Source organism: Uloborus diversus, chromosome 4 (assembly GCF_026930045.1).
Source record: "Uloborus diversus isolate 005 chromosome 4, Udiv.v.3.1, whole genome shotgun sequence".
Lineage (NCBI taxonomy): Eukaryota > Metazoa > Arthropoda > Arachnida > Araneae > Uloboridae > Uloborus > Uloborus diversus.
In genome coordinates, this window is record NC_072734.1 from 42,611,438 (window position 1) to 42,638,685 (window position 27,248).

The 27,248-nt window shown below is 32.9% G+C and overlaps 1 protein-coding gene across 1 annotated transcript in view; it reads left to right on the forward strand.

Moving 5' to 3' along the window:
- The first annotated feature begins 4,329 nt into the window (after nt 1–4,329).
- LOC129220078 (transmembrane protein 151B-like) overlaps nt 4,330–27,248 on the forward strand; it is a 344,381-nt gene continuing 321,462 nt past the window's right edge. The window contains exon 1 of the mRNA XM_054854417.1: nt 4,330–4,433. Coding sequence (XP_054710392.1) covers nt 4,368–4,433 — 66 coding nt within the window. The 5' untranslated portion in view covers nt 4,330–4,367. The remainder of the gene's footprint in view (nt 4,434–27,248) is intronic.

Sequence of the window (27,248 nt, forward strand, 5' to 3'; positions counted from 1 at the left end):
TACAACAGACATTACCATTTAGCCTGAAAACTTTTTTTTAAGGCATTTAATTGGATGAGGGCAAGAAAAAGCACAACTGGTGGTACAAAACTAAAATTTATCTACGAAAAATTAGGCTCGTTTTATTCGACAACATCTTTTGAAACTACAGCTCTGAATATTTTTTTTCTTTTGAATTGAAATAGTTTTCGTTACAGGGAAGAAGGTTTGTTTAATCAGGATGGAAGCTTTACCAAAGTAAATGCACTATAATTTTTATCATCTTCCATTTCCAAAATGTCTATGAGAAAGTATTAGACTCATGAATATTTTCAGTTTTCAGCTTTTGAATAATTTGCTCTATTGACCAGTGATACACGCCTTTTGAATATTTTTGTTTGAAGCAAGTCAGTCTGTCTATTTTCGAATAATGGGGTCGTTTCCAAGTTTTTAAAAGTATTTTTTTCTGAAAGAGCATGCTTAAAAACATAGGATCTGAAAACTTTTTAAATAATTTATTTAAGTTTAATATTAAAAAAAAAATACTTAAATCGGTGAGCGTTCATTGTTTACACTTCTGTCGTGTGACATCAGAAATGATGAAATGCCATTCAATGTTGCCATTCACAGAACAAAATATTTAATTCGCATCTTTACTCACGTGTATTGGCAACGATATGGTTGATAGCAAGCGCAGAGCGCAATTTTAATTCGCTGCTTGATTATCATAGCGTGGAAACGCGGTAGAAAGATTCGGCAAAGTGCATCATTTGTGTCGTCATCAAGACCACGCCTTGTTTAAAAAATCGGACAATTTAAAAAATTAATCAAAAAAAAAAAAAAAAAAATGCTGGGAAAATGAAAATATTTTCTGGGCCCATGTAATTTTTTTTTTCGCTCATTTTACCTATTTCAATGACTAAAAGTATTACTTCTGACTGAAGGAAACCACCTCATTATGAATGAATACAGTACTCTATCTCAAAAATGTTTGGAATCAAGTGAAATATTGTACACGCATATACGCTCATAGAAACTGATGCTGATTCTTTTTGGTGCCAATCACCTCGAATTTATCCGGGAAGAAAGTTAAATATTGGAATGAACTGGAAAACAAACGCAAAATGGATCTGATTCCTGCTTAAAATAACAATAAATAAGCATCCAAAATTTAGAAAACGCCTCAAAAGCACATTTATTTTTAAAATTAGTACACCCGAGCTTGATTTTATTCGGTGAATAGAAATTGCATTAAAAAATTGATCGAAATTTCCCGAGTAGCTATAAAAAGTTATTTTTGCAACACATTACAAAATATTTTTTATGCGGTAGATTGGGACCACATAAAAAAGTCTCACGTAGAAAATAACCCAAAAACTTAGGAAATAACTAGGAATTGCTTCTTTAAACAAAATTTAAACAAACCTAGTAATGAGAAATTGGGGCAAAGTGAAATAGTGACATAGTTTTTAGCGCCATCTATTTTGTAATATTTGAACTATGTAGCAACATATTTAAGCTATTTCAGTCAGGAAAAAGCCGCCTCTGAAGGTCAAAGCAATGCAAGCAATTTTTTAAAAAATCATGCTCATATTGTAGTATTTTCCGGTGAGTTAAACAGTATTAGTTTGCTATAGAGTATAAAAAGTATTTTTATTTTAAATGCTTTTTACAATTAAGCAAGTGCTTGCAGGGGAAATTGAAATAGTTCATTTCGTTTACTTACTATTCATCTATCAAATCACTTAGAGATTCGTTAACATTTCTTCATTCAATAATTCACTTATTTATTCATTCATTCAGTATTCATTAATTTACTTATTCTCATATATTAAGCAATTAATTATTTTTTTATTATTTTATTGTTTCATCTATCATTTATTTATTCACTTTTTCATTTAATCAAACGTAATTGTAATAATCAATTAAAAAAAAATTCATTAGACAAATATTTTATGTTTCGTTTTGCCCTATAAAGTTTTATAGGGAAAAGCCCCCCCTCTCCCTTTTCTAAAGTACAAATTTACTGAAAAAATAAAAGTAACATTTCAATGCAAGTTTTATCATAAAATAAATTGTTCGTTCTTAATGTACTTTAAAATGAACAAATTTCTAATTTGTTCATTTTGAAGAAAGTAAGTTATTTTAGTTAATTCACTTTTCCCCACAATTCTCTTCTTGCAACTAGCTCACTAATGTTGGTTGATTATTGGTCAAAAACGTGTCGACGTGGAAATGCGTCACTTTTCATTTTGAACTTAATGCACGCTACTTCTAAGGAGTTTTATGTCCTTGCAGCAGACGTCTCCAGACTGGTTAAACACTAGTGAACTTACCTTATAATCTATAACATTTTGTCCCAAATTTATGAGCACCGCTGCTTTAATCTTGGATCTTGAAATAACGACGCAAGGGTGCACTCTCGCGCGCGCGCACACACACACACACACACACACACTTATATATATGTATATATATATATATTCAATTTGGTGTTTATTCTTTCATTTTTCTTTCAATTTTATTTGAATTTATGTTTAAAATGTATCACATGTTATATATATATATATATATATATATATATATATATATATATATATATATATATATATATATATATAGAGAGAGAGAGAGAGAGAGAGAGAGAGAGAGAGAGAGAGAGAAGAAGGAAAGAGAGGGTTCGCCTACAAGTTTCCGACAAATATTTAATTGCTTATTGGTTTAAATCACAATGGTTTTCATCAATGGTTTTAACTACACTACGAATGATACTCAAATTATGCCGTGTGAATAAATAGGTACACTTTTTAGGAGCAGAAAGAATTGCTTGACATTCATTGAAAGAAAAATTAAAAAAAATGCACATACACATTTAGTTTTTCACTAAATATTTCTTCTATAACATTCTACATTAAGTGGAAATCAAAAGTTTGATTATTTATTGAAAAAAAAAAGTTTCATTCTTAATAAAAAGCAAATAGGATATTTTAAAGATTATCGATGAAAATTTTTTCAATAATAAAAACATTTCCGAATTCAAATAAACTTGCTCGTCTCCTTGATTGTCAGAAGATTAAAGATTTTAAAATCACAATGAAGGGCAATATGTGAATAGAAAAGCGTCACTCTGTAGCGGAGCATTAGGAGAGAAAAACTGGAGAAAATTGGTTTACGCTTTGATCTCCAAGGCGAGGTCTCTCAAATGCAACATTTTAACCTTGATTGAATTTATTCCACCCTGTGATCGCCAGGTGGCGCTATGGCCATCAGTTGGAATCATCTAACCTTGCTAGATCTACAGATGCACGTTGTCTGCTTCCAGAGTGACTAGCGGAGAGAAGATAGTGTGGTGGAATAGTTTCTCGTTTGCTGTGATATGAAAATAATGCAGGTGTAAAAAGAATTATTTTGTGGTGCTTTACGCCCTTCACTTCTTTTAGTGTATCATCTTCGAGTCGAATGATCTGTTTTCGTTGTGGATTGTTTGTTCATTTGGAAGAAAGATTTTTCTGCAGACGATATTTTGCAGATTTTTTTGACGGCTATTGTTTTGTGCTGCAGTTTTGTCTTAGTATTTAAATCTTAAAACGATATTTTGATTCAGAATTGTCGGGTATTTAATTTCAAAAAACCCACCATGCAATTAATGATATATGGAGAAAAAGTTAATGATTTATTCATTGCTTTTCAGTTGATGTGTGATTAATTTTCACGAAATGGGAGATAACACTTTTTTAAATCATAATGCTACTAACCCATGTGCACAAGTTTCAATCTACTTTAGCGACATAAGTCTAAAACCTAATAAATACTACTATTATTGTAAATGCTAATACAATGAATGAACATTTCATCTATTATGAAAAGAAATCTCTCTTTCTCCACTCTCATTTTTATTCATTTAAAATTGAATATCGATAATTAGAAATGCTTTAACTTATATTTTTGATGCACACAGAGAGCTGACGATAAAGAATTTTTAATTAGAACCAGTAAAGTTCTTTATTTTTGCAAGATATATTTACTTAAAATATCCGAAGAATATTCTAGCATTTAAGAGTAAATTCAAAGTCTTTAATACTAAATTTTATATCACCTATTACATACATTATTGTGAAATTTTCGGAATATAAGTCAAAAATATTTTTTTGCCTCTAAAAATTTTCAAGTTCAACTCTTATCAAGCGAAAAAATATATCATATCTTAGCAAGAAAATAAGAAACAATTTTTATATGTTCAAGTAACTGGAAAACAATTGTACATAACTGTATATTAAGAAAATATTTAAGTGAAGAAATGGAATTCCTTATAACTTTGGAGTCTTGCCGGCGTTATAAAAGTATGGATACATGCCAGATTGAGCTCCTATAAAACACACGATGTGTTTATGTTTTATTTGTTTACCGGATGGACTTATGACATGAGTGTTGGTGTTAACGAAGACTTAGAAGAGGTAAGTGTTGGATAAGTTTATTGATTAAATTTATTGTTTTAAAATTCACGTGCGATTTGTAGAATATCGTTTTCAAATTGAAAAAAAAAAGGTTTAAAAAAATGCAATTATTGGCACAACTTGAAAGTATATTTTAAAGAAATATTGCATAAAAATAGTAAGATTGTATTTTTTAGATTTAAAACTCTGAAGAAATTACGTTTATTAGGCATATAATCCCGGAAATAGTACGGCCTGAAAATTCTCTCTTTTCTTTCTTAATTTAGAACTGTACCAAAACAAAAGTTGGAAATATGAATTTAAAAATTTATTAATAAAAGTTCTTTATCCTGAAAAGAAAAACAAACAAACATTTCTCCCGTTTTTTTTAGTTTTAGTAATTATTTATTTAAACACTAACTGTTAGAATTTCAAATTTCTCACAATGTTCCGGTAGAATAACTAGTGACTATTGGCATAAGTTAGGAAATTTTTCATCAATTTTACCAGACTTTAATATTCAATTTTGTTTTGGCTACATTCCTTTTTGGTGTAAAATAGTGGATATCATCTATTTTGCAAAAAAAAAAAAAAAAAAAACACGCATTTTCTTCAGAAATAAACTTTATTAGATTGACACAAAATAATCAACATTTTTTAATATATATATATATATATATATATATATATATATATATATATATATATATATTTTTTTTTTTTTTTTTTTTTTTTTTTTTACCTACAGTAACCCCTCGTTATATCGCGCTTTTCGGGGGACCAAGAAAAAGCGCGATATATCCGAAAGCGCGATGTAACCGAGGTCATTAAATATTGTTATCCATCCAACACATACAAGTAAATTAGCATTCACTCTTTTTGACATGATATTCAAATGGTTTCGATCTAGTTCGCGAATTTACTGTCACAAATCACGCGTATTGAAACCTATACAAGATTTAAATTTAAGTAAATTTTCAGCGTCAATATGAAATGGCGAATAAAGATGATCTTCATTATCTACAGCGTGATAAGAGTGGGCATTCCAATAACCTCTTATTCCCAGTCGACTTTCTAATCCCTTCGATTTGCAGTAGAAAGGATGCGAAAACTAAAAGTAACCACATTGCTTAGAGAAAAACTCTTTCGCCCGTCCAGTCCTTTCTTTGATGCAAATCCTGATTTGTGCAACCAAGCACACATATTTTCTGTGCTGACAGGTAGTCAGAGAGGGCGTACATGTCCTCTTCTACTTGGACCAGTATGACACTTGCCTGCTGTCTCTCACCCAGTGTAAAGGTCTTGGTAGCAATGCAAAAGAAAACGTCAAGTAGTTTCCAAACTGCATATCTTAAACTGAAATATACCTGCATGTTTGTACATTTGAATGACAAGAGTTGCCGCTGCTTTTCCAGCGAATGCAGAAGAATAAGAGCATCTTCGTTTTGTTTGTTGACAAAATAAAAAAGAAAAAGACCTTTTCTGAGTAATACCATATGTTTTTAGGAATGTTTTAGGGCTAAAAGCAAGGTTTTTGTTTTTTCTTTCTGGGAGACAGAAGAAAGGAGCGATATATCCGAACGAGCGATTTATCGAGGCGCGATATAATAAGGGGCTACTGTACTTTATTTCTATCTACTTACTTTATTCTATTGCTTGAACATTTCAAAAAAAAAAAAAAAAAAAAAAAAACAAGAAAAAAAAAAAAGGACTTTCGATCAGACACAAGGTGCTGCCATCTTAGACGGCAGGGTATCACGCTTGATTGGAAATGCTCAGCTAGTGCTTCGCTCCGCTATTTTATTTGTGAGCTACTTTTGAGTTAGAAGTGCCAAATTAAAATTTGGATGTGTGCCCTTTTGATATGAAAATGAATGGGAGAAAACCGGTAAATAAGGTGTTAATTCCACTTTGCTATAAAAGACCTGGCACAAAATAAAGGGATTGATATACACCGTTTAGGTGGTAAAACCAATGTTTAAGCATTTTTTAAGAGTATATATAACCCACTTAGAGAAGAAAGAAGTTCATGTGTCGAGATAGGGCTTTAGAGATTCTGAAAACAAAAAAAAAAAAATGTTTTTTCGATAAGTGGATACAATCCGTTTTGAAAGTAAACTCTTCATTTATTTTTTGAGATAAGTGGTTTTACAATGGACTTTCAATTTTATAGTAAAATAAATAACAGAGCCTCTGAAAAATTCCAAAATTTTTTTAAACTATACATTACGAAATATTTGCCATGCTTATATTCAATACGAGTTAAAAGGTTTACTTAAAAATATACAGAAAAAAAGGATCATATATGCATAAAATCAGATCTTTCACACAAAGGCTTTAAGAATAACGGTTTATTGGAGCAAATTAAAAAATTAAATAAAAACTCGTGAGTTTTGTTTGTATAAATCTTAACCAGCTTACATCACACTTATTTTTTCCCTAAACATACAAACGGAATACTTGTTTTTGAGTTACAGTTTAGAAAGGTATATATTGTATTAGTGTAAATTTGATCACATAAAGTTTTACTTCGCTTTAAATTTCGCGAGCGTGTAATTCACTTATCTGTAGCTGTTACAAAATAATCCATTTTATTTATAGGACAGCGTTATGATTTTTGCGTAATAAAGCTTTAAAAAGTAAAAATGCCCTTTTAGTAGGATTGCTCAACAACACCCAATTTGACTCTCGATACGTGTGACTAAGTTAAATCATTTATTTGATTATTTTTTTCAGAAATCAATTATATTATTCTCAACCCTTGATGTAATATACAACATCAAATTCTTTTAACGTATACATATTCCATAGTTCATTTTGATCAATTAATTATCCTATAATAACGCTGTATGCATGATTCCTGTTTGTAGTCGGTTTTGCATTGGACACACACATGCGCGAACTCACATATATATATATATATATATATATATATATATATATATATATATATATATATATATATATATATATATATATATTAGGATGGTCCTTATTTTTGAAGTTGCAGATATTTTACGCGACACCCCTTCAATTGATTCCATTGTACAAATCAATGATCCTTGCAAAATTTTAAGTCAATCCATGAATATTAACACCTGCCCCTAGGGCCCCCTTCTTTGAGTTTTGAAGAAAAAACTGCGGATTTTCTCATTTTTATGTAAAAATATTCTAACGTTTTACATTTAAAGTAATTTTGAACCTCAATAGGTGCTGCTATTTCCAGACCGACCATTCTCTCACTTTCATTCTGCAAAGTTTAACATCTTATAGAGAATAAAATATACACGAATGGCCTTGGGTCAAGCGTACCGCTCTTCTGCGCTTGTTCCAACCAAGCGGCAGGGGAACGTTTCTTCCCATCGAAATGGAAACAAGGGATTCTATAGGCCATTAATGAACGATCTTTGACAACAGCAAATTGCCTCCTTCAGGCTTTGGGGGTGTTGATTTACAAAATTCCCTGTGTATGTAATAGGTATGTCAAATAGAGTCGCAAGGTTTCAATGCTATAAATATAAGTAATTGCAATTATATTTTAGATTGCTGTTCTTTAGTTATAAACATACCTAAATGCTTATGCAATTTTTAATTTTTTAAAATATAAATTTCGAGAAATCCTTAATTACTCCTAACATAAAAATATACTGTATTTTTTATAGCTAAAATATAAATTAAAAAAAATATTCAGATCGGAACAATGTAGAAATCTATACTTTGAATTAATTTTCTTCTATTTCAGTACCTAGTCCTTTATTATCATCAAATTCTTGCGATTCACAAGATTTAGAAAACGAAATGGGTATCTACCCTAACCTGTTGAACTTTTGTTTTCTACAGCTGATCTACCATAATGCAAAAAGCTTGACAACAATTGATATCTGCTCAGCCTTTCATCACTGTTAGACAAATGCCATGTTAGGGATAGAGATGTTGTTCATTTTATTTACAGCCTATGTAGATGCAGTAAACTTAAATCCAAATGACCTATTGATCAATCGTACATTCCTTAAACGAGCAAAAGAAAGTCTTCGAGAGGTAAAATTAAATTTCATGAATTTAAGTTTAGATTTTGTAGTTATTCACTGGGATACAAAGCTACATCCAGATGTAACTGGAAAAAGAACGCCTACAGGATTACCGTGATAGCTTCAGGTCCTAATATTGAACAGCTACTCGGAATTCCTTAGATATTTCTTCAGTTGTATATGATATCTGAGATGACAGTCCTTTATTGCAAACTGTTCTAGCTGTAGTGTTTGATACAATGACTTGCAATACTAACCGTATAAATTGTATATGCAATTTTTAGAGCAAAAACTGAACGGTGATATGTTACATTTAGATTGCCATCATCATGCACCTGAAATCGTACTGCAGAGTGTGTCCTTAAAGAAGTTCTTGCCTTTCTTAGTTCTAGATCAGATATTCAATTATTTAAGCACTTCAATATTTTGTGGAAAGATTTCCATCATTCAGAACTTATAACACTTCAATGAAGTACACATACCACTTAAATTCCAAAAGACGAAGTTGATGACATATTATTGTTCGTAAAAAACGGAATTGAGAAAAATTACACAGAATCCTCATAACTTGTAATAATATTTCCTGGTGAATTTTCTTCAACAGGAATATGTTTTCGGAAACCTGGAGCTTATCCCTGAGCTACATGGGTGGCAAAAGGAATTTTTGTTTCAAAATTTTTATACTTAGGAAACAATTTAAATTGATTTTACATGAAAACAGAGCCCTTCAAGGCTGTTTTACAAAGCTGTTTTAATTAAATGCTGTATGAAGATATGGTTTTTCGCAGCAACCCAATCGAAGCTCTTTTGAATAATATAATGTGTCTGAAAAACTTTTCAGCGTACAAAATGACGACAAACTTGCAGCAGAAGCAGTGGTTCGAAAATTCATAAATCTCTTATGGTATTTAGGGGATAAACTAGTAGCTTTGTTCGTATTGGATGAAGGAATTAACTTTGAAGATAGGAAAAGACTAGTCCAAAAAATGCTTGTGATAAGGAAGACGTGTCTGATGACTGTTTAACAAATTTCAGATAAGAGTAGATGATTTTTAATACTTTCTTAGTAAAGATCTTCCTCTTTATAGAATCAATTACGAGTCAATAAAACTTTTTGGGATAAATTACAAATACTAAAAGATTTTTTCCTATATGATCCTGATTCACGGCAAAATGAAGAAAGCTATTTAAAGGAAAGAGAGATTGTTAAAATACTGAAAATTGTGAATGATACAACTGAAAGAGGAGCACAATATTAATCGAAGAATTTCACAACTAATTTACCAAATATGAGTCACAAAGCAATTTATTTTACAGACCGTCCAAGACTATCGAAAAAAAATACACACTATCGAGATACACTGAGAAAATCGTACGATTAACGAAAGTTTCTAAAGCATTTTTTCATTCTTATTCAACATAAAATCTTTAAATGATATAAAGTATTTAAAAAGATAAATCTTAGTGCTACCTCACTGTAAAAATATTTTGCAAACCTAGGAGAAACGATGTACTGGGTCTAAAGTAAAAACTCGAAGATTTGTGGGAAAATTATCAAAAGTGTTCAAGTTCATCGGCCTAGGGGCACGTGTTATTATGTGTTTAACGTGTGTTCAAACTTTGCACACGTTACTTTTTATTATAGTGTCACAAAACTAGGGGGCGTCACTTGTTGAATTCCGAAAAAAAATTCCCATATAAATAAGGACCGCCCTAATATATATATATATATATATATAAATATATATATATATATATATATATATATATATATATATATATATATATATATATATATATATATATATATATAAGCTGTACCCGACGCGCGTTGCTACACCAACAAAAAAATACATCATTATACTGATTTTCATGACAATCGGTTGATTGGGGCAGATGTTGCTACTCTGCAGTGTCACCTGGTGGCGAGTGGCTTCAATGAGCATATTATGCACCTTCTCCGTGGAAAAATACATATATATAGCAATTTTCATAATAATCGGTCCAGGTATCAAGTGAAGCCGTGACTATACTCAAATTTTGTACACACGACGTTTGCAAGATCAATCAATCCCATAGACTAATAATAAGAATAGACCGAGCTATGGCAACCTTTGCTGCTCATGAACCAAACCATGTGACTAGTGGACATCCTAGCAACAGCGGGCGTTGATCGTAGCAGGCGATCAGCTACCGCGAGAAATAAAATAAATAGAATTGATGGAACGCGGAATATTTATGGAGTCAGATTTGTAAATTTGTTATTCGAAGTTGTAAATATTTTGTTAATATAGTGAGTTTTTCGTTTAGATAGTATTGTGCATTTTCTTTTGTCAATTTCAATAACTCTCTAAGCAATTAAAGATGCAAGTGCCCAAATAGAATCGGCAAGCGGTAAGATTTTTACCTACAATTTCAATTTCAGATTTCGATTAGTAAATTTTTGCGTTAACGCAAAACGTTTCCTCCATTACGTTCACGCCAACGCTGACGTAGCAGTTTCAAATGAAATAAAAGTTACTGAAAACTGTGATCAAAAACTAGTTACTAATGTCAAAATAATTCATAACTAAAAGAAAAACAGTTCAATCTCTGTACCTGGGAAAAAATTATAATGAAAACACATTACTTAAAATACATGTCGAGTGCCAAATTATAGATAATGTTGCCATCTAGCAACCATGCTGCCAAAGTTTTCGCCAAGCCATCCACCAGTCACATGATGTATCCATGAACCAATGTTTTCATCAGCAAGTCTGGGAAAGCTCGGTCTACTCTTATTATTAGTCTATGATCAATCCCTAAAAATATCAAATAGAAAAAGTTTTAAATCCCCCCGTTGCATGAAAAGCCATAAAACAATAAAGAAAGAATTTATTTGTTCGAACTCAAGAAAAATGGCAACAGCTAACTTCTTATCAATGAGATCTTTCACGCGAATTAATTTCTGCAGCCGATAATTTTATTCGTATTTATCCAATGGATTGTGACTTAAATTGGAATAAAAAAAGGAACTATCGATTGGATTTTTTTCGAACTGGTCTATAAACATTCCCAGTACCAAAAATAACAAAGGGTGAAAGTTTCAGCCAAATCTGCCGAGTAGTTTTTGAGTTCATGGATGATATACAGACAAACATTCATTTATATATAAATAAATAAATAAATAAAATATATATATATATATATATATATATATATATATATATATATATATATATATATATATATATATATATATATATATATATATATATATATATATATATATATATATATATATATAGGCTTTACTTGGTTAAGTAATTACTATTATTAGTTGCGGAGAGTTAGTTTTGTTATCATTTTGCATCATCGACTGTGATAAATAACTTTAAATATTTAAAACCCAATTTGTTTTTTTTTTTTTTTTTCGTTTTACATCAAATTTGATACATGTTTATTCCTTATCCCCTTTTTAAAGAAAACTAATTCCTTGAAAAAATAACACAATACATATATTTTGAAATATACTACACATAAACAACGTTAATGAAATCCAAAAAGTGTAAAATATTTCATACACGTGTTCTGATAAAAGAGCATTCATCACAAGATCTTTTGCTTTTATCCCAATGCTCTTGCACCCTTAAAATAACGTCTTTAGCTTTGCAATTTTTATTTTTGTTAACATTGTTTTTATATTTATTTATACGTATTTCTTATTTGATGTGGTTGTGTTCGTGAGTAAGTCAACGTCAGTTTTTTTTTTAGAAGTTTTCTCTAATGAATAATTGTTAGCTATTTTTCATAATTTGCATTTGGATTTTCTCTTTTAAAAATTTAAACATATTTATTTCCTTAGATAGTTCAATATTTCGAACATCTTGGCTCACTTGTTTATTTAAATGGTACACTGCCTTAAAACTAAAATTCGTCTTATGCGTGCTTTTCAAATTAATTTTTGATTCTAATTGTGCTGACATATTTTATGAAATATTATTTTAAAATATTTTTCGTTACTATAGGATTTACTGCATAAATATGAATCGTTTATTAATGAAACCTTTCGCACAATACCTACTAAGATTTCAGTCTAGCTAACTGAACTTGACACTCTAGAGTTATAAATGAAACAAAAATATAGGTTTCTTTGAACACAAAATCACCACTAATTTATAACGTGTTTTTTTTCACTACGACTCATCTTAATTTCTAAATACTCTCTATTTACATAATTTAAAAATAAAGTACTCTTTATGTAGCAATGTTTTTTATCTGTCGGCAAATTGGCCCCTAAACTTGAAACAGACTGAATCGGAACTTTTATCTTAATCATTCTTTGACGTTTAAGGTTTTTTACCACAGTGAAGTCATCACATGGCATTGATTATATTTAGATAAAGTAGCAAACAAATTGTATTGGTGTAACAAAAGGAACCTAAAATATTGATGTGTATTTTTAAAAGTGTTTGTTACAAAATACATTTAGCCGACGTAGAATACATTTAAGGACGCAGTGTTGCTTATCCTTTAAAACTATTTATTTTTATAAAAGATCTACATAAACATTAAAAACCGAGCAAAAGGCTACTAAAACATTAAAACTTTTAAACAGTAAAAGGTAACATTTGAAAAGTTCGCTGTCGGGCGAAACACCTGGTCGCAAGCTCTCCAGGAACAACCTCGCTTCGATGGAGCGCACGTGAGTTAACTCTCCTGAGCCGAGTTGAGTAGCGCGCGCGTGTTCGCTACTGATTGCGCTGATCAACTGGAGCTGTAAAACAGAGGAGGAGCTGTCAGAGGAGTTCCGGAGTACACTGACCTGGAGTCCCCACAGTACTCCCCCTCCAGTGACAACGAAACGTTTTATGAATACTTATGGAATCGAACACGACGCCCTGATCGCGTGGTGTAAAACTCCTCTGTGGTTTTCGATGGAGCACTAGTAGGTAGTTCCAAGGATGCCGGAGTCAATTTTTCAGGTTTTACTGGAGGTGATGGGGTTGATCCAGTATCCGTAACCCAAAGGAAAGCAGGTTTTAGCCAATCTATACTCACAACTGCCTCTTTGTTGTTGATTTTAATGCGAAAAGTCTTTTCCTGTCTAGCGAGCACTTCATGAGGACCGGAATAAGTTGGCTCCAAAGACTTTCGTAGAGAGTCAATGCGAAGGAACACATGAGTCGACGTTAACAAGTCATTCTGCACAAAAGGACTGCGTTTGCAGTGGGCACTAGTAGGCACTGGTTTTAAGGATGACATACAGTCTCTCAGCTTGTGCACAAACTTGGTAGGGTCGAGGACTATGCTGGTGTCCATGGGCTGGAAAAACTCTCCTGGAAGACGCAAGGATGAGCCGCATACCATTTCGGCAGCGGTTGCAGAAAGGTCAGCTTTGTAAGCTGTTCGGAGCCCCAAAAGCACTGTAGGAAGAACCTCATCCCAATGAGTCGAAGTGTGGCAGCGTAACGACTGCTTGAGGGAACGGTGGAACCTTTCCACCAGTCCATTAGAAGACGGATGGTAGGGTGATGTCCGAATTTTGTAGATTCCCAGGAACTTTGTAAGAGACGTAAAGAGCTCGGACTCGAACTGTACCTTGGTCAGTAGTGACGAAATCCGGAACTCCAAACCGACAGATCCACGTTCTGTAAAACTGTCGTGCTACTGTGTCTGCAGAAATGTCAGCCAGAGGGACGGCTTCTGGCCAACGGGTATAGAGGTCAACACAAGTTAACAAATAACGATATCCATTCGAAGGAGTGAGTGGTCCAACGAGGTCGACGTGGACGTGGCTAAACCGTTGTGAAGGCAGATTGAAGCTTTTCAGAGGGCTAACTGTATGTCGGTGCACCTTAGACCTCTGGCACTGAATACAAGCACGAGTCCATTCCGCTATGTCCTTGTGCATCCCGGGCCAAACGAAACGCTTCTGCAGTAGTTTACGCGAAGCTTTAATGCCTGGGTGTGACAAGCGGTGAAAGTTCAGGAAAACTTTCCTGCGGAACTTCATTGGGACGTATGGACGGATACTTGCATCTCGCACATCACAATATAGAGTTGTGCCCTGGCCAAGCTGCATGGGCTGTAGGTTGAGGCTGTTTTCTGGCGCCGTACAAACAAGAAGTTTCTGTAGCTCTGTATCCAACTTCTGTTCTGCTGCGATAGCAACAAAGTCCGTCGACAAAGGAAGATCTATCTGGCTGACACTCGAGGCAGGAAACATGCAAGCCTTTTCAAGCTCAGTAGAGGACTCGACATTAGAGGGAGTATCTAAAACTGATAACCGAGAGAGAGTGTCAGCAGCAATATTTTCAGACCCCTTAACAAAACGGATATCTGTTGTGAATTGTGCAATGATCTAGTTGCCTATTTTGCCTAGGTGAGGATTTTTCAGATTTTTGGCGAAATGCAAAAGTAAGAGGCTTATGATCAGTACATACACAAAACTGTCTTCCCTCTAGCATGTACCGAAAATGTTTTATCCCCGCAAAAATGGCCAACAATTCCCGATCGTATGTACTATAGCGGTTTTCTGTGTCGGAAAGTTTTCGAGAAAAGAACCCAAGAGGCTGAAGACCACCATCGATTACTTGGTTAAGAGAACCTCCTATCGGGAAATCTGAGGCATCCATACATAAAACAAGTTCAGCATTGTTTGATGGATGAGCCAACAAGGTTACTTCAGCTAATTGTTGTTTACATTCATTGAAGGCAATTCTGGCTTCGTCGGAGAGCTGTATTTCTTTATTTGTGTTTTTGGGGGTATTATTAAGGTATTCATTTAAAATAGCCTGCTTTTTAGCTGCCTTGGGAATAAATCTACGATAAAAATTTGTTAGACCCAAAAATGCGCGCAGTTCCTTTACAGTTTTTGGTTCCTTATAATCCAAAACTAATTGCACTTTCTCTGGTAAAGATTTTATTCCTTTGCATGAAATTATATGACCGAAAAATGACAACTTAGGTACCCCTAGGACACATTTTGAAGTATTTAACTGAATTCCGTAATCATTAAGTATTTGAAAAATTTGATCCAGATGTCCTACGTGCTCGTCCTCTGTTTGTGAAAATACCAGGATGTCATCAAGGTACGCAAAACAAAAATCCAAGTCTCTCAAAACCTCGTTAATAAAGCGCTGGAAAGACTGAGCTGCGTTACAAAGCCCGAAGTTTAAGAAAGAGAACTCAAAAAGGCCAAACGGAGTAGTTATTGCCGTTTTTTTCGATGTCCTCTTCATGAACTGGAATTGCATGATAAGCACGAAAAATGTCAATTTTAGAGAAAATTTTCTTTCCATACAATGAAGAAGAAAAATCCTGCAAATGTGGAATAGGATACCTGTCTGGGACAGTTTTTGCATTTAGCCTTCGATAATCCCCAACGGGACGTATTCCGCCTGAAGTTTTGTTGACAACATGCAAAGGAGACGACCAAGGGCTTTTCGAAGATCGACAAATACCTTTTTCAATCATGAACCCGAATTCTTTTTTAACTGTATCTAACAGCTTAGGGTGCAATCGCCTAGGGCGACTATGCACGGGTGGACCGACTGTTTCTATGTGATGTTCTGTGGAATGTTTAACACATTTAAATTTTGGGTTAGGCGTATTTATATCAGGATATTTACTTAAAATAGCATGATAAATAGAATTTTCTACTATTACTTTAACTGCTGTCTGTTGGCTAAAGTCAAGACTACCGCGGGAACGCAATTTGGTAATACCGTCAATTAATCGTTTGCGTTTTAGTTCGACCAATAAATTAAAATGTGTCAAAAAATCTGCTCCGATGATGGGCATAGAAACATCAGCTATAATAAAGTGCCATTTGAATGCACGTCTGAGACCCAAACTTAATTGCAGCAGTTTTCTACCATATGTTTTTATCTTTGAATGATTTGCAGCAAACAATTCAAAAGCATTTGGACAATTTTGCTGATTACCCTTGACGGGAATGCACGAAACATCACTGACAGTATCTATTAGGAACTTGGTATTCGAACCCTGATCATAAACACAGAGTCTATTTGTGGTGTTTACCAAACACATCTTGCTACTACCCCCATCGTGAGTGGTAGCATTCACAAGTTTTGTTTGAGCAAATGCACAAGGTTGCCTGCACTTGTTTGCTTTTTGACCAAACCTATTGTGGTAGAAACAAAAATCTGAATTGCCCCGAGTATGTTGCCCGTTTCTGCTGTCATTTCTATCGCGGGAGCTAAACCGCTTTCTGTAAGGCGAGCGACCCCTCCTCTGGGATAATTTCCCAACTTGCAATGTCAACTGCGTAATTTGCTGTTGCAAACTGTTAAGAGCTGCTTGTTCGTTTTCAGACATATTACAGAATGAAAATACAAAAAAAAAAAAATTGTGGGGGGGGGGACTCTCTCGGTCACAGAAATAGATAACTCACCTCCATTCCAGTTGCGAAGTAGAAATCCGACATTTAGCGTCAGTCTTGAAAGTATCCATTTGCACCAGAAAACGGAAAACAGTCGCTAAGGTAGCTCGAAACAACAGCAGGCATAACTAAAGTCTCATAGCAGCACCAACTCTAACTCCACATTGATATGGTTGCGTATTTACAGTTCACCGGGTCACCACTAAGGACGCTGTGTTGCTTATCCTTTAAAACTATTTATTTTTATAAAAGATCTACATAAACATTAAAAACCGAGCAAAAGGCTACTAAAACATTAAAACTTTTAAACAGTAAAAGGTAACATTTGAAAAGTTCGCTGTCGGGCGAAACACCTGGTCGCAAGCTCTCCAGGAACAACCTCGCTTCGATGGAGCGCACGTGAGTTAACTCTCCTGAGCCGAGTTGAGTAGCGCGCGCGTGTTCGCTACTGATTGCGCTGATCAACTGGAGCTGTAAAACAGAGGAGGAGCTGTCAGAGGAGTTCCGGAGTCCACTGACCTGGAGTCCCCACACATTCATCACTCTCTCTCTCTTTTTTTCGCCAGTTTTTTCAAAACGGTTGCTCTTGAACCCTTTGTTCAATAATCAAATCTCAAGAATCATCATGTTTTTATATGCACAAAAAATGCTTAATGGACAGTTTCAAGATTTTGAGCACAAGAGAGAGAGAGAGAGAGAAATGTGTTTTAAGCACAGCTTGCTTTTTCAGCAATGAATTAGATTTTATTTCCTTAATTTACACGGAGCCGTTGATATCAGGTATGATTCTGCATTCATTCGCAAAGTGTTCAGAGTACCTCCCTGTTTTCCCGGTTGTAATCTCAACGCTTTAAACAAATACTGCCATAGGAAAGCAAAAAAAAAAAAAAAATCCGCATTTTATTTTTCATTTAAAAAATTTTTTTTTTCGTTTTTTTTCGTTTTTTTTTTTTTTTTTTTTTTTTTTTTTGCATTTTTATTTTTACTTTAGCATTATTTATTTTTAGTTTACTTTAGTTAATATTCGTATTTGGTTTCCGCTGGAAGTAAATCACGAAAAGAACATCTGATTCCAAAGTTTTACTATATTTTGTCGAAATCAAAAACACGTTTCTTCAAACATCTCAAAAACTCACATTTGTAGATACGGCCGTTTATCTTCCAGTGGCATGTATATTATTTAAAAAATGATACCAATTTTTATTTAATGACATTTTTTTCGGTAACTTTGGAACATGTAGTTTAATTTTGCTCCACTTCAAAATAAAAACTTGTAAAAGGATAATTTTATGCAATGTGCTCAAAAAGCAACATTGCACTCAGTTATGTATAATCTAATAAAAATTAAACTGCTGTTTGGAAGCTACTCTTGAATGTTGATTTGAAATTGTTAAAATCTCGCTTCTTACATTCTAACATTCTGCGATATATTATAAATTATAGGAACCTTATGGTGTTAAGAAGTAAAAACGGGAAGTTTTTTATTTTTATTTATATTTTATTTTTGGTTTTCTTTGGGAGGGGGGCAGGGGGAGGTTAAAGTTGTATACCATTATTAAAGCAATTTATTTCACATCAGATATTTTCACATCATTCAAATTTGCCCCCAAATGGCAACACTACTTTTAAACAGTTTATAATACATATTTAAATTAGATTTATATGCATTAATTCTTGTTTTCAGCTAATTATTTAGTACTTCAGAAGTTTTTCTTGTTCCATGCGAACCCATCCTTCGAAATGACTGGGGTTGTTTCAACGCCTCATCGTGGTAAAGCGGTTAATAGTAAAGTTAATTTGACTATAGTGACATTTAGCACTATATCGTCTCAATACGTGATGCAATATAGTTAACACTTCTGCGACAACTTTTATTTTAAAGTGTAAAACGACGGGATAAGCTTTAAGTTTCGTTCAAAATAGTCAAACTTATTCATAAAAATGAATGGAATGTTAAAATATAAAATTTGCTAATTCTCGTAATGACTTACATAGAAAGCAATTTTACTTCGTTGGAAGTATGAGAAAAAGAACTTGCTTGTACCAGGGGGTCTAGCTCCCGGTCCAACTGCAATCAGCTTCTCCATCTTGCTTTATGTTTTCTTTTTAGCCTACTTTCCCAGTAAAAGTCAGAAAATGAAGAAAAAAGCATGAAAGAAGGCTTAATAAATCTTTAAAATATCGCGAAAAACAAAACAAAGTCAAAAATAAATAAAATAATTAAATAAGTATCAAAAAATTAAAAATTGGAAAGTAGGGTATTGAGATGGGGGAAAATGTCTGTCGGTCTGCTTGTCGATCTGTCGGTCTGTCTGTCCCCTCCCTAATAACTTTTGAATGAATAGTCCGAATCGAACAAACTTTTTTTTGTTCGAAAGATCTCGGCAAGGACACCTCATTCCCATATTTTACTTTTTGATTTGAACTATTTTTTGTTCAATTTTGAACTGTTCAAAAAAACTTAACATTAGCGCCTACGGGGAAATTCAAGGCAATTCCGAACTTTGAGGCGAATTTGCTTCAAACAAACTTTGTAGGAAAAAACTTTTGATGAAAATCTTGTATATAAAATATCTTTTTGATTTGAACAATTTTCCGTTCAATTTTGAACAGTGCAAATCCCTTAACATTAGCGCCTACGGGGAAACTGAAAGTCAATGTGGATTCCGTACTTGAAGGCGGATTTACTTCAAACGAATTTTGTTGGAAATAGCTCTTGACGCCGAACTCCAGACTCCGACTCCTAGAATTTAGGGGCACCTGACTCCGACTCCGACTTCTGTGCCCGACAATTAATCGGACTCCGACTCCCCGACTTCGACTCTGACTTCGTAGCTTTGTCAAAAATTTATACACGGAAGACAAATGACTGACACCGATTCTTGGATATTCGACTCCGACTCCTTTATCTCAAAATGAGATTGACTCCAACTCCACAGCTATGGTTTTAACTGTGAAATACTTATTGTTGATATGACTTGTTCTTATTTTCACGCTAAAGTTTTAATATAGGTATTCAGTTTTCGGCGAATAAACTCGAAGTCATTTATGTTTCTACATAAAGATATGCGCAGAAGATTTTTTTTTTTTGGCAATGAAAATTATTTCTTTAAGTTGACATTTTATTGTTTTTATTTATTTTGGTAAGTGCATTAATTCATTCAAAAAATTATTTTTTGCAACAGAAGTAAAAGAACATATCATTTTTTGTTGATATGATGTATTTATTTTAATGATTTTATTAATTTTAATTATTATTTTTTCGTTTTGAAAGCTGTTAAAGAATTTTTTAATGGAAAAAATTGTATTAGCTGCTTTGTTTAAAAGGTGCTGCTATTTAATTTGTTTTTTTTTCTTTGAGCAATCACGATTGCTTACTGTTCACATTTGACTGTTTTGATGTCCTATCATTTTATTTTCCCACCGCCTCCCTCCGCACCATCACCGTCAACCAGGTCCTCACGATGCTGCTCCTATAGCGAAAGCCGTCTCCAGGTTGCATCCATGTCCTACACGCACGCGCGCACACACACACACACACACATACACACAACTACCCACACATTCATGCCTGAACACAGACACAAACACATATGCCTACACACACATACACATACCCCCCCCACACACACATTCATATACACAACTACCCACACACTTATGCCAGCACACCCACAACCACACATGCCTACACACATACCCCCCACACACAAACACACACGCTTACATACACACACTCGTGATTGCGAAAAATATAATTTGAATTCAAGGTGTCAAAATTCAAATTAATTTTTTTTAAAGATTTTCTTTTTTTTAGATGAGTGAGGAATATTTTATTCCTAGAAATCAGCTTAAGATATTAAAAAATTATGTTTGAAACAATTTGCGATTTTAGCTATTTTTGAGAATATTGATCAGGTACTAGAAAGTAGTATGGGCATTCGGGAAAGTAGGCTCGTTTAGTTCTAGACGGAACTTCTTGCTCACGCTGTAGAAACAAAACTGTAATCTGCTGAAAAAAAAACAAAGATTACGGTTAAACTTGGTCAGTATGAAATGCCGAAATTCACGAATAATAAGTCCGTCTTCACCGTTATTTGTAGGAGCTGTAAATAATAAGTAAACTTTTGAGAAAATATCAAAAAATTCATACCTGTACTCAAAAAAGAACTTCTACGATTTTTGTTGCTGCCTATACACACTTTTTAATCTAATCACGCAAAGAAAAATTTAAATTATGTAACGGTTGAAGGTATTATTTATGTTTAGCTGTTTTAAGGCCGATTAAATTTTACCTTTACATATATCAGCGTAAAATTTCATTTAAATTTGCATTTCCACATTCTCTGGCCGCATCTCATAAAAACTGTGTTAGAGTGGTATTTCAGTTCAAAATGAAAGATAAACAGTTTATCGATCAGAAAATTTAAATCACCCGCACCACTTTAACAGATGTAGTGCTTCACTTTCAACAAAAGAAATATTTAATACAGACTCCTCAATGATTATTGAGCTATCTACAGCCTCATAAAATGCGGAATACATTTTTTAAAGTAGTGGTGTTCAATTATGAAAACTTTTTCTTATTGACGAGCTGAGAAATGTTTAATTTCTTACCCGAAACTTGCATTTCAATGGTCGTATCGCGAGTAAAATGTTTAATGTAAGCAAAAAGCGAACTGACAAAATATTCTTTTAAGCTGTGATTTTGTATTACATGGGGTCATGTTCAGATAGATCATCTATGTATTGGAAAATCGTGGGTAGCTAAATCATTGCTTTATTGGAAGTAAAAAGTTGAACATTTTTGAAAGGAAAATCATTTATGAAAACCATTCGTTGTTCTTTTCATTTCTGCTTAAATCGTTTAGTAGTAAAGTTACCGTTCAATTCTTTAAATTATTTGATGCGTAGACATTTTTGCCACGTTTATTCAACTTAGAGATACAAAAAAAGAAAAAAATCATACAGTCTAAATGTTAGGAAAATTTTCCTAAGAATGAATTTCTCTCGTTAGCTATTGCTAAACTGTCATTGAGTTTGACATCTCATTTTCTTTGCCGATTTCGCTAGATAATACCGAGTTTGTGACAAACAATTAGCAATTAGAAGCTTGGAAATATTGACAAGTGATTGTCAAATCATGATATTTCTTCAGTTTGTCTAACAATTGCGAAGTATAACTAGTTCAGAACCGTTTTGGAACACTCGGTTCAAATCAAAATTGAGGCACACGATTAAACCGCATGTAAATCTTACAAATGAAATTTTAACGGTGTGCACATACATACGTACATATTCATAAATGCTAAATAATTAACTCTGGGATTGCTATTTAGTTAGGTTGTTTATGCACGTAAAGACGGGACACAAAAGAAAAAATCAAACCTTCATTGGGGGTGAGTGAAACTGAAATTTAGACCGAAATTTAAGTGAACAGTTCTCCGTGATTACAATAGTTATTTTGCTTCATACAACGAAGTAATAAGAGTGCCAATGTATTGTGATCCACAGCTAGGTTCTTAAACCCAGACCGTTACTACTTAAAAAAAGTGTTAACCATACATTATGAGAATATAAAATTAAAAATTTCTTAGACTTGTGTGTATGTTCTTTGGAGCCGCAGGTAATCCTTAATAAATTCTTGTAGCTGTAAGGTTCTAAATCAAAACAAAAAACATTCTTCAAAGATTTTCATTCGATACTCAAATATTTACTATTTATTTGGTCTCTCTACTATTTACAGACTGTTTTTATTTTTTTTTATTTTATTCGTGGCTTCAGTAGTTCAAAATAATAAAAATTAGGGGCTAAAATAGAAATTATATCGTGATTACAAAATAAGCCTCACATAATGACGTAATCGCTATTACTTTTTTCAGGTGGGAAAATAACTATTATTTCAGGAATACAACGGAAGAAAACATTGATTAAAAGTGTAATTTTATAAAGATCATAATAACGATTTGATGTAGCTGTCAGGAACAGCTTTAACTATTAAGGCTCAAAAGTCTGTATAATTGAACAAATATCATCCGATTATTCAGCATAGTCAATTTTAATTGTTTAGGAATTTTGAACTAAGAACATCTTTTTCGCTTAAAGTACGATAATTTACACCAGCGATCCAGAGGATCGGCATCTGTCCCCACATAAATTTGACGGGTCCTCAGAAATTTTTTATTCGTCCACGTTAAACAAATCTATTGACTAAAAATAATAGGTAAAAATTTAAGAAAAAAGAACCTAATGTGACTTTTTTACGTTATTTTTGTGATTGATATTCGTAATTTTCTATAATTTTTCACTAATGTTTATTTCCTTTCAAATAGTTATTGCAATCATAACTTATATTTCTTTTCTTCTAAAGTCTTTCTTCTAAAGTTATTCGAATGGCTTAAACTCAATTTAATCTTTTGGTTTTCCCGTCTGTAAATGAAAGTGTTTAGTGAAAATTTCAAGAAAAGGGTCATCTACTGATATTTCATAGTTAAATATACCACCTCAAGGACATTTGTAAAACGGGGGTGACAATAACTGCGGACACGAGCATTATGAGCAACGCAAGTAAGGTAATGAATTGAGGTTTAAGTAAGGTATCTGTCTTTTCATATATCCTATTATGTTTATAATCTACAGTTCGTGTTTTTAACTACAAATTGTTGATTTTGAAGAGGTTTTCCATAAAGCTTTTTGCCATTTCATATATTTAGGTTTGAATAAATGAAATACTAGTATATTTGATTTTTTTTTTCTATTTTTATTTATTTTAAACTATTTACCAACAGTATTAATTGCACTGACTTCTTTACTTTTTTTTGCATAATTACAAAATTATAACCAAGAGCGTGAAGCGTCATCTGTTAAGAGCATTAGTAAATGCACAACACAAAAAAAATTTAACATGCCAGTGTATATCAAATGAGAACGAAAAAATGAAAATAAAATCGAAAATTTATTCTTCCATTGTTCAAAAGGATGCCCTCGAAACTTCTCTTTTGTATCTGATTATTAGAGTGGTTTAATAAAGAATAGTTTTCAAGTTAGAGTGTAATAATCGACTAGAGTGTTTTATGGGGATAATCATCATTGTTACAGAACAAATTTTTAAATTAAGTTCAATATAATAATAAAATTTGAAACTATCAGAAATGATAAATTTTGATGACGGCACGAATGAAAAAGACACTTTACGAAAAGCTATCATTTAGTGATTTAGTGGATAAAATACTTGCTACAGCTTTCAGGGCCAAAGTTAAAACAAACATTGAAAAAGAAAGAAAAAAAAAAGAAGACAATACTTTTTTGGGGGAAAGTGGTCGCCAACTGTAGACGTAAAAGTCCATGTTTGGCAATGGAGTTCTCGTCGGTCGCCCATGGCAACCTGGAACAATTTTTGATCAACAGAACCTTTCAACGTCTAAGAGTTTTGTCACAAGGCAGGGAAGAGTGCCAAGTAATTATATTTAGAATAAAAAGGGTGATTATTAGGCTTGTTTGAAGTGTCCATTCTCACAATTTACTTCTTTCGCAAAAGCTTTAGTTGATGCATAGCATGTAATATTCATAATATTTAGAACTTTTCACCGAACAAAACTTAAATAGGTCATTACAGGATTAAAATCCATGAATATTATGCTAAGTACGTCGTAGATATATGAAATAATATATTATATTATCACACAAGCATCCTGTAAAAAATAATTTAACATTCTGGATGCACAAAAATAGTACACATTTATTATATACGTCGTTAATAGTGGATAAGTTTCTTTGGAAAGAAAAAGAGTATTGCAAGTTCTAAAGCCTATTAGTTTTAAAAAAGAACGAGCTGATGTGTGCATCACATGACTTCCTTTTTCGCTAATTTAATGATAATAGTGCCTTGGACTTGGGGTAAGCAAAGAAACAATTCAAATATTTTCACCCCAAGTTTGTTGCGAACAAAAGCAAAAAAAAAAAAAAAAGAAACATTTTATACAGATTTTTTTTCCTCAATATTGGCAATTTTAATGTGATTCAATGGTCAACTCTCTTACTATCGCCAACAGTGGCCAAATTAAAACCAGATTTTAAAAAAGGAAAAAAAAACCCCACCAAATTTGTCTCCAAGTTGATGACAAAACTTGGCGACCAAAATCTTGGCGATATATCGCCAAGTGTCCGCCAAATTGTCACACCACTTGAGTTTGCATTAAAATTAACAATGATCCCCCCCCCAAAAAAAAAGGAATGAACGACCCCCTTTAAAGTATCCGAATGCAACCAAAATGGGAGGTACACAACTAGACCCCACTTGGAGTTTACGTACCAAAATTCAACTTTCTAGGACATGCCGTTCTTTAGTTATACGAAATACATACGCACATACACACATACGCACATACACACATACGCACACATACGCACATACATACGTACATACAGACATCACGAGAAAATTCGTTGTAATTAACTCGGGTATCGTCAAAATGGATATTTCGGGCGTTTATTACGTTCTTAGGTATATATCCACGAGTGGTCGGGTTGAAAAAAAAAAAAACTCAATATTCATTCGGGGTCGAGCAAAATGGAAATTAAGGTCGATTTTTGAGTGACATTTTTTTTTTCGCGAATACAATACTTTCTCTTCGGTAAAAGGAAGTAAAACAATAGTATACAAAATTGCAAATATACGTCCATCGTCCCTACTTGCAATAAATACAAATATAATTAGTTTGTTCCCATACATAGGCTTTGTAAGAAACCATGTTATGCACATAAAAGTTTTTATTGTTTTATTAAAATTCGACAAGATTTTCATGATAAACTTTAATAAGTTGCAAACACATTAAAATGGAAACCGCATACACTAAGACCACCCATAAGATACTATTATTAAAGCAGCAAACTCACCTCAAGCAGTAATCGTATTCAAAATAAAATACTTGAATTTGAACCACAATAGAGAATTGTTATTTCGCTTAACCCATAAGCATAATAAAAGGAATTAGGTATTGCAATATTTTTCTTACTATTGTTATTACATAGTATACGAAAAACTATTTTAAAACACTGCCATAACTTCTGAAAGGACAATTAAAATAACTACTTTTAAATTTTACCATAGATTATTTGTACAGTTCTAAAAATTAGAACTTAGTAAAAATTGAATCATTGTTTTACATGAATCGGCATACAAAGGCCCAAAATTTGAACAATGGCAAAATCTAGTTTAGTGGCGGAAAAGGAAGCATCAATTAGTTTTTCAGGGATATCAGCTTTTGCAGATGTCTGTTAGCCTTTAAATCAAGCAGAGTCTCATTCAAATGAGCGGAACGCGCGCGTCAAATTTTTAATTTTCCTCCTCATTCAAATAGACTCGTCTTAATTGAACGTTTGCCAATTCCATACAATCCGTGGTTGGACAGTTCTTATTTTCTTTTAACCATGAGAATTATTTTCTTACATTTTGAATATAAGTCTCGGAAGTTATTTGAGAAAAGATGATTTAAAAAACTGATTTATAAAACTCAGTTTCATATTTGTAAAGCTATGGAGCTAAGGTTAAATATTTGTTTATCTGTTTTACTATTTATGTTTTTTCTACTATTCATGTAACTAATATTCATGTAAATTAACCCTAACCCTAGTTACATTGTTTTTATACTGTGTTTCATTTTCAAAGTGAAACTTTTTATGTAAGGCCCTTGAAATTCTAAAACGTATCCTTTTTGTGCGTCGGAAATGACGTAGTTGTTTTCCAAATTGTTGCCAAAAACGATGAAAAATAATAGTTTTTATAAAGTTAGTTTTGTTATCAAATTTAACAAATTAATTTCAAGAATGAACTTGAACGAGCATATACAGTCAAACCTCGTTAACACGAAATTGACGGGGACGCCAAAATATTTCGTGTTGGTCGAATTTCACGTAAACCGATTTCAAATTTTACCGGATTTTGTGTAAGCAGACAAGTTTTTTATTTATTTATTTATTTTTGCGTGTCACAAAAAATATAGGAACCAAAGTACCTTTGTACAAAAACGTACACCCAAGCATCGACATCTTTTAGTTTAAGTAAGAAACACAAATAGTTCGAAACAGACAACGGCCATTCGGATCATTTCTCTACAACAGTGCATTTTCAACAATGATTTTTCCTTGATTGCAAGACCGGATTTTGTTGACGGGCAAAAAAACCTCTACATCGGCAGAACAGGTGTCCAAGATTAGTTTTTTTTTTTTTTTTTTTTAATAATGAAATTTAAAATCTAGGTTTGATAGCCACTTGATGAAGAGTTCACCGTCTAAATCTTCTTTGTGTTATACGATTATTTTAACACTAATTTGTTGGTTTTTCGTGACGTGGAATTTTATTTTTTTCGCGCTAAGCCAAATTTCGCGTGAAGCGAGTTCGTGTTAATGAGGTTCGACTATTTG